This window comes from Opisthocomus hoazin, chromosome 9, assembly GCF_030867145.1.
Source record: "Opisthocomus hoazin isolate bOpiHoa1 chromosome 9, bOpiHoa1.hap1, whole genome shotgun sequence".
NCBI classification, from domain to species: Eukaryota; Metazoa; Chordata; class Aves; order Opisthocomiformes; family Opisthocomidae; genus Opisthocomus; species Opisthocomus hoazin.
Genome location: NC_134422.1, coordinates 23,237,007 through 23,246,613, shown reverse-complemented (window position 1 = coordinate 23,246,613; position 9,607 = coordinate 23,237,007). Strand labels below are relative to the sequence as shown.

The 9,607-nt window shown below is 37.6% G+C and overlaps 1 protein-coding gene across 10 annotated transcripts in view; it reads right to left on the bottom strand.

The window, feature by feature from the left end:
- Positions 1–1,612: 1,612 nt before the first annotated feature.
- UBR3 (ubiquitin protein ligase E3 component n-recognin 3) overlaps positions 1,613–9,607 on the bottom strand; it is a 117,557-nt gene continuing 109,562 nt past the window's right edge. For all 10 annotated transcript variants that reach the window (XM_075430523.1, XM_075430524.1, XM_075430525.1 and 7 more), the window contains 5 exons: positions 9,320–9,430; positions 8,270–8,446; positions 6,402–6,611; positions 4,653–4,792; positions 1,613–4,041 (listed from right to left, as the gene is read on the bottom strand). In XM_075430523.1, the coding sequence (XP_075286638.1) occupies positions 3,924–4,041; positions 4,653–4,792; positions 6,402–6,611; positions 8,270–8,446; positions 9,320–9,430 (756 nt within the window). In that variant the 3' untranslated portion in view covers positions 1,613–3,923. The remainder of the gene's footprint in view (positions 4,042–4,652; positions 4,793–6,401; positions 6,612–8,269; positions 8,447–9,319; positions 9,431–9,607) is intronic.

Below are 9,607 nucleotides of genomic sequence, written 5' to 3'. Positions count from 1 at the left end.
TTCAAAAGAGTGGGTGTTTTTTTCACATTTTCCTGTACCAAGCAAAAACATACATTGCAAAAATCATGTCTTAGGATAGCAAGATTAGCTTTTTGAAACTATCATTTGTTTAACAAGATTTGATTTTGCTCTCTCAGGAGCACTTCAAAGAAACACAGTATTTGAAGCACGTGGCATTAAATCCCCTGAATAGTATTAGCGGTAAGAAAGTACAAATGATACAGTGAATAAAAAAAAAAAATCTAAAACCCCATCAATTAAAAGGATTTTTTCCTTTATTAAAACCCCCTGGTTATTTATACAGCTAAGAATTCATGAAGTGTTTGACTTCACTGAGAATATGCTTTTCCTGCTTAAGGACATCCATTTCCAGGAATGAATAGCTAGGACAGCCTAGCAAGATTACAGCCACAGTGACGGGACACTGCAGCGGCAGAAGAGGCAGGGGCTGTCACAACGCTGAGTGAGCGCCCGGCAGCTGGGCGCTTCTCAATGCAAAAGCACTTGCAGGCAAACCACCGCCCATCTGCAGAGACATGAGAGTGGGTGCTCGGGGCACCACCGAGGCCTGCCAGGGGGAGGCATTCCTGCAGCGTGGCCTTCAGACCAGCTGCAGCCAGCAATCCACACAACAGCAATTGTCACACAGAGCCAGCTCCCTCAGGATACACGCGCTCCCTCACATCCCGCCGTCGATAATTGAGAGCTCTGAACCTCCACACACTGGGTCAGCTCATTCTGGTCATATTCTTACTTTGCAAACAGTATAATTTCATTCTTATCTAGGCTAGTGCTCAGACAGGCTCCATTCATCATTACCCCCACCTCTGAGAAACGGAAGTGAAAAGCAGGGCTGCAGAATCTGGGTTAGATGAAATTTAGATCTAAATCACAGCAAGATCAGCACAAAACTCACTGCCTCCTCTGGCAGCTGTACACACAGCACAGACTGATCTCATGGGGTTGTGAAGTAGAGAATAACATTTGTTGGATCCTGTAGCACAAGATCCTTGTCTTAAAGGAAAAACACCATTTGCTTCTGAAATGCTGCGAATTATGCAAGATCCCTATTGCAGAGGTCATTAAAATATTAATTGAAAGTTTTAGGCTGCCACTAAAAAAAGACACTTATTATCCAAAGGCCAAGCTCAAAACAAGCCCATTTCACCAAATTTCTTGAAGGTCAAAAAAGAAGAGGAAAAATTTAATACATAAATATATACATTCATCATTGAAGTAATAGCTATTCCAGAAACAGATTTGACAAAAGAGAAGATCAAGCACCATTTTCCCAGAAGTACAGTTTCTCAATTCAGCATTTTAATTTTAGCAGTTTGCAGCAGCAATGCTGTAATAGCTGGCATAAAATTAAGCACAACTTTAAGTGGTATAGTTATGAGTAAAATAAAATAGCCAAATTACTAATACACAATACAGACTGTGTTCAAGTAACAAAAAGAATAAAACATACCAGATTTACTCTCTATGCAGAGTACTTTGCATGCATAAGCTTTTAACATTTAAATAACTGCCTGGGTGTTGGGTGGAGTTCAATAATAATTACATTTTGGACGACTGCGGTAGAGACAAAAAAAATTCATGAACACACAGATTGACAGTAGACTTTTATTAACATATCTTACAATGTCGAGTACTGTATTCCTAGTTTGATACCCTTCTGATGTGTTATAAAGATTGATTTAGATTCTACAGTAATGTACTGTACTTAAATGATCATTCATACAGGATATCACACCAGAACATTTCAGTAATACACGCACACACCACTCTAGTTTGGACCTGTTATTTTTCAAGGTTAGCTTACTAAAGAAGGATTAAAAAAAGTTATGGGGGAAATCAAAATTCTTGTTTAGCAGCATGCAAGGATATTCAAGTACAATTTTTCAACCAAGTGTTTTTTTGTTTGTTTCCAAATTGACTGGTGACTAATTCACCAGTACTAAAATAAACACTATGAAATACTCAAATGTTAAAGTTAAGGCTAATAGTTTTACTTCACATCCATATGCAAAACCAGAGAACATTCAATTTTAAATAAAACACTGTAATCAAATTCTGGATACATTATCTCTTGTAAATATAGCATTAGAGCTTCAAACTACAGATTACTCAAGTTCATGAGCCCTGTAACAATGTTATGCTGGAGATGTAAAGAATCTTTTTGCTCTTTAACCACACTTACAAAATGGCCTGATATTCATAATGAGCAATGCAAAAATATTACAGGCAGAACTTATAATACAGTATCAAAAAAGTAATATTTTGGAAAAGACATAGCCATTTCATTGGTGAAACTGAGTAATTCTAATCTTACAGGAAGTACTGTAATACTTTGGAAATATATATATATTTATATGTATGTATAAAAACCAGCATCCTTTATTGTGGTTTTTTTTTAATTGCAGGTATCCAGAAAAACTCATTGTATTTATTTACTTTTCCTTCTGTCCGTTCTCCTTGATTGCTATACAGTCATTTTATTTCCCCTATACACTTTTCAATAGATAATGACTTCCACTGGGGAACTGTTTTCATTGTGCATGTGGTTTTATCATAAGATGTTTTTATTTTACACATAGAAATTTTATTTTACACGCAAGCTATGAAAGTCAAAACTACCAGGAACTGCTTGGTAGCACTGTATGAAATAGCCAACACATGTCCAACACTTGTGAAAAACATTAGTAGCAATATATTACATACCAGTATTTTAACTACAATCTTTCCTACCTACTTACACTGTGGGGTGTAGCAGAGTCATGCCTGTTCTCATGAATTTTTTAGCCCTCCGAGCCTAAACTGTTTTGCCATTCATCCAATAAGGCTGCACAGGCATTGGCTGTTTATCTAGGCTATCTCTCTTGATTTTTATTCTTTTTCCTTTTTAGGAAACCAAGCAGAAAGACCAGTGATTACTCTAAACAAATACAATACAGAGGAACCTCCTGAAATGATAGATACAAAATTATGTTTCATTTGAAGAATAGCCTGCACATTTCCAATCCAATCATTCCAAAACGTACATCTGGTTTGAAATGACAGGCAGGCTTGTGGTTGTTACACTAGTAACTGGGATCTGCTATGTTGGGTGCCATACAAACTCTCTATATAGAGCAGTTTCTGTACGTGTTATCACTCACAGTTTATTGAATAGATATGGAAAAAAAAAATCTCCTTTCTGGAAAAGAAAAAAAAAGCATATGCGTTCTGGATTTCATTAAGACCAGTAAGATACCTAATTTACAGCTATTTATGGAGAAAAAAATGAAATTCCTGAGAATGCATAAATTTTCAGTAACGCCTGAAATATTTCAATAGACCTCTCATGATAAGTGAAATACTCTTTAAAACTCAACTTTCAGACCAATTGTTACCATGCAGTCTCACAATCGTTTTACAAATCCTGTCTAATCACAAAAGCATTTCGAGCAACACCTCAAACCAACACAAAAAAGGCAAAGAAATTTTATCCAACACATTTAGTAGCTGTAGTAGACATATACACTGTTTCAGCAAAAGTTGCTAAAAACCCAACTCCATGCAGAGAAAAACAAAAACCTGACAGCTATCCCTGGAGCCTCTAAACAACAGTAAGTAAAATTTGTGCTTCTTAACAATAATGGGCTTTAAAAAACAAAAGAAAAATGGACTACTGAGTGCAATCAGATTGCTCACACCATTTTCAGGATTTAATTTCAAATTATTGTATCCTTATTTAGTAGCAACAGCAGCTAATTTTGCGAAAATTTCACATTGACAAAGTTACACTTCCCTTTTATGCCCATACCCCACTCCACCCCGAGCCAAAGAGCTGAACTCCCATTCAATTAAAGCTATTGTCAGTCAAGAGGCATTAATTTGTGGTAACAGCAATGATATGGTGTGTACGTGATGACGATGATTTACAAGCCATTATAATGTGGCCCCCATCTTTTATTGATATGATCAAAAGTATGAGACACCCACTGCTGCTCCAGCACTTTGTATCTTTCCTTGCATATATAGAGAGGTTTACCACGCCTGGGGGAGACAGAAAACAGAAAACCTAATGGTTAATATGCCAAATAAATGGAAAACTGCTTCATTATATAATCAACACACAATACTCATACATAACTTTTTTCCCAGGGGAAGCGTGCATTTCTATTGACAAGGGGCTTTTGGTTTTGTTTTTTAGTAAGATAACTGCTGGGATTTCCCTTCCTCCCTTTTGGATAGCAGAATCCAGAAAACATCTCTTGTTCTCCCAGGCATGTGCAGCTTGGAAGCTACTCCCCTTCTCTACTCAGGAACCCAACTACATCACTTAATTAAAGGCCAAACAATTTTGGGAGAGAAGTGTTTCCCAATGCAACACTCAGAATTGACTGCCATTGGGAATGGCAACATAGGAACCCGTCTGTCGGGTGCCTGGTGTGTGTAACTCAGTGATCATGATTACACCAACTTTGCGCCAAAAAAACCAAACAAAACAGACATGAAAAAAAGTCAGTCCAACTTGCAGTAAATGTGGATTTTCCACTCAAGGAAGGTGGAGATCTATTATTACCTGTTGTTGCATGTATTGCATAACATAACGTTGATCTACAGAGAGAAGCAACAATGAAACACACTTCTAATGAAAACATTACCTAAGATCTCTGTCTTCTTCACCGTGTGCATCTAGATAAACAGAACCCCAAAGGCAGAAACGATGGCCTCGTATGATGATGATTACAGACGCATTAATCAAAAGAAATATTCCTGTCCCAGCTCCACAGTTCTGAGAATGCTGTAATATTGTGGGTGTAGAAAGGGAAGAGCACAAAGATTCCGTTAGTGTCTGTCAACTTCATAACAAAAAGGATTTAAAAAATAGTAATTAGTTTTGCTTGAAATAACATACACATTATTTACTAAGAAACAGTTTGACAAAGGATAGCCTGCCCCAAAATTCTCCAAGCAAATCAGAACTCCATGTCTTGTGCTGCCATAAAAACACTTGCATACAGAACTGGTTCCCTGCTCAAAAGGGAGGATATTCATTATCATGTCAAAACAACTACTTAACAAAAATGAACAAAAATTTTTGCTACAATATTTTGAATTTGTTGTTATATAGCAAAATGTATGGCATGACCAAATATTTTTCATAGATTGCAAGAATAAGACAAAGTATTCAGAAAGACTTAACGTTAACTCTTTTACAATAGTCTCTATTGCTAAACATTTACTTTCTCTGCTCATGCTCACAGATCTAGTCTATAGCTCTACAAATCCAGTCAAAATCACTTTTTAAAATAATTCTTGCTTGCTTCAGTATGTCATTCATCTCTATGAATGGCATGATGTGTGTTAATCAATTCATTTTCGTAATTAAAAAATGTGCTCTTTCTACATAGTTTTATTACAATTAAGAGGCTATAATCCCATCGACTATAATAAAATGTAATTATCCCAACAAATTCCCCTCCTAGTTTTCTAAAGCCCATGTAGTTCCAGCCTTCTACTAACTGTTCTCTGGTAGGAAACTGAACAGCTGTCAAAGCAAACCTTTGTCATAGACAGGAAACAATACTAGATGCTGTCCAACTCGGGTTCCTGAAAGAACTCGCATATGTATCTGCTGACTAGAAAACTTTGCTGCTGAATTAAAGTTGAAGGCCTTAAAATGATGCTTATCTAGGTATAGCCTGTAGATCACTAGTAGGTGGTCAGGTATATCAGAAAGGGACATTTCCCCAGGACAAGGGGCAATGGGCACAAACTGAAGCACACGAAGTTCCGTCTGAACATGAGGAAGAACTTCTTCCCTCTGAGGGTGATGGAGCACTGGAACAGGCTGCCCAGGGAGGTTGTGGAGTCTCCTCCTCTAGAGATATTCAAGACCTGCCTGGACAAGGTCCTGTGCAGCCTGCTGTAGGTGACCCTACTTCGGCAGGGTGGTTGGACTAGATGACCCACAGAGATCCCTTCCAACCCCGAACATTCTGTGATTCTGTGAAAGTACTCTATAAAAGGAAAAAAAAAAAAACCCCACACATTGATATTCTTATGTACATGGAAAGCAAGGAAACAAAACAGAGGAAATTTAAAATAATACATGAACAATCAGAATGTAGACAAATTTCAGTTGGTTATGAATCAAAACCATGTGTCAACATTACACACAATGGCTTTGTAAGAGTTTTTCAAACAGATGAAACAGGCTATGGGCTTAAAAAGGTGAACAAAATTGCTCTCTAGAAATTGCTCTCAGCCTATGTCCACCTATCAGAAATAAGCACCAAACGTTATACAAACACATTTTAGAAAGAAAACCACCAAAACTGAGCAACGGAGTTAGAAACTATCCATGAGTGTGAGAATCAGTTGCAGAATTTGAATTAACTCTCTCTTACCAGTACACATTCACAGTAACTCTGTTGTTTGCAGCATAGTCCTTTGAGGCATACAAAAGTACCACAAACTAAACAAACAGCAGGATCTTTCGGAACCTTGGTACAAACAGTACAAGTCTTTCTGTGATAATACTGAAAAATGGTATTGTAATTCTCAGGCAACTGAAGGAGGCGTGGCAAGTCCCACTTAGGTTCCTGGATAAGCAAAGCCTACAAATAAGATACGAACAATGTATCAGTTCTGCACATTCATTTATGCATTTATATATTCCAAGAAAAGAGAATACCAAAGAAAGGAAACATGCAGCTTAAAAATCTCTCACTTTTGCATTTCACAAATTCAGAAGTCAAAAGTCACCTTGCAATAGTCTCCTGCCTCTGGCTGAACAAACTCCCCAACTGTGGTCACATTTTGCCATTTGTAAGTGGTGTAAAATGGTCACTAGCCTTTTCCCAGGGACGTTTTCTAAATGTGTGACGCTTTTTAAGTGCAAAAGTCTTCACAACTAGGACAAGAGGATTAAAAGCAATCTACAGGGAAGACTCCCACTCATTACACTAAGTTATCTTGGCAACATCAACACACTGCTGCCAAACCCTGGCACTGATGATGAAAGCTGTCTCCTAGCTAAAGCTTAGACTAAAACTTTCAACAACAGAACTGAAGTTAGGCTCCATAAATGATATTTGAAGACATCTGTCCGATTCTCAAAACTGTGTACCACACATAAATTTTAATACTGTTAACTTACCATCACTTGCAAATTTTTGATAAGTCAGGCACTACCTAAATACCGGTTTCAAAGCCTAATTCTTCCCTTTTGCTCTTAAAAACACTGTCCAATTTTATGGAGTTTGTTGTTGCTGGTTGGTTGGTTCTTTTAAGACAGTAATGTGTTTTCGTTCCATCTACTCATTTTTACTGGGTTTATAATTGATGTAATTGATGGGCACAGGGGTCAGATGAGATCTTTCTTGCAAGGTGTAAAATTTTTTGCAGAGTGCATGACCTCAAACCCTAACTTGTGGGGGAGAAAAAATGGAAAACTGCATGTGTACCCAGTTCCTCTTCAGTCATGGAAAGAACACTGTCAGTTTCACTGCAGTCCCTCTCAAATGCCTATCAGATTGGCAGCAACTGTATTTTGACATTAATCCGAGTGTGTTCAAATTTTCATTCACAACAGCCTAATTCATGCCTGCAAACATGCAAAGGCAGATACAGATCATGCTGCAGAGTGAAGAATGCATCTGGCTTGCCTCTGACACCATTAACTTAGGAGAGGGGGACTTGAGTTGTCAAGATGCAGCTTCTTCATAAAACCAATGCAATAATGTTGAAACATTTCCATTTTGCAACTGATATTCCAGTTGCACCGATCCAAGTCTTGGTATTGTTTCTTTAACCTTCAGAGAAGATGTACCATCTTTGATCAGTCAACTATTAAACAGCTTTTACCCTTTTGACCTTTTTCAATATTGCAACTGAAGATGCTCAAAAATATCAAAAATGTCAAACAGGCACGAAAAACTTCTGTAAGTATTTTCTTAAAAGACCAAGTTTCCATTACATGCTGTTGATGGGCTCCAGGTGCAGCAGATAAGGGTAGACTTAGTATCATCTAAGGACAGCATTTCCATTTTCTGTCTCCGGCAATCATATAAAAACAGGTAGGTTCTCTCATTCCTGTTTTTAACCAATCCAACCCACATACACTAACTAATATTTCTGATTACAATTTCTCTCTCGTTTACGAGTCAGGTTCTCAGATCCTTATCCAAAACAACAGTGTATACGCATAGTGAATCAAGCAATAAATGGCTGCTTCCACATCAGGATTATTTTGGAAGAAAATTTTGCTACCTACCTTTACTTGATCTGGATGTCTATCCGCAAATGATGCCAATTCTGAGCACCACTGTGATATCATATCAAATGCTGGCACTGGCCAATCGAGACAAGAGGCACTGGTGAACTGGTGAGCCGACTGGAAAGCTGGTAATAGACCCAGGCAGCTTGCAAGAACTGTGAATTCTTCATCTTCCTTTTAGGTGTGAAACCAGAGAGGTTTAGATTAATGCCTACACTCTGAATTATTGAACAGTTTATTAAAAATGTATCTATTCCAATAAAACCAGTAAAGATGTTTTAGTACAATGATGCTAACACTCATGTTCAGAGACACAGGAAAGCTTCCATTTTTTCCAGATTGCCTCAAACTGGATTCTCAAAATACTAGAAAACTGGTCAGAATTAATAAAAAAAAAAAAAAAAACCAAAACCAAACAAACCAACCATCAAAACCCCAAACCAGAAGCCCACACAAAACCATGAGCTCACACAAAACCACAAACAAAAAAAAGAAAACCCCAAGCTCCCCAATAATTTTCTTCCTGTGTAGCACACCGAACTGGCTTGTAGCTATTTGAGAGATGAGATGATTTTGAGGCAAGGAAACAAGGGAGTGGATCTGCAGCAAACTCTGCTTAAATCAGTCATGGAACTTAAACATAATTGTCCACTGATGCAACATCTCTAGGAACAGTCCAAATATTAACAGGCATTAAGCAAAATGAAGACTGAACTCCAGTCTGTGTGGAAATTAAGCTACCTCTGCAAATGCCAGACAAGTTTTAAAAGTATGTTGGTATTTTATGTGACAAGCATCTACGACCTGATAAAATAACCAAGTATTTGCTGAATTTTAAGAAAATAGTACCACTTTTCAGGGAAACTGCCTTGAAAACAAATTTACAGAAGAGAAACAATGCTGCAGAGGAATGCTATAAAATATGACTTTTAAAAGAAAAATCTTCATATAGAAAATACATACCGTGAAAGAGACACTTGAAAAGTCTAATTTTTGATCTCTGCCTTTTAAATGGGAACATTTGAGTGTGCCCCTCTCAATCCATACCTGGCAACTAGGTAAATCCCCTCCGAAAAGATGGTGTTGAAGAAGGCTTGTGATCCTGAGGAAAGGCAGACAGAACTGCTGCAGATAGCACTCTACAGAATCAGGATTCACCTACGGGGGAAGGAAGCGATTACTAAATTCTGCCCCAGCTAAGTTGTCTCTTATGTAAGGAACTCCAAATATGAACCCAATGTTCTTTAAGCACACTACATAAACCACTGCATCAAACATAGATTCCAAAGGCCACCATTTCGCTAATAATCCAAAATAACTCTGTGGATTTTCTTT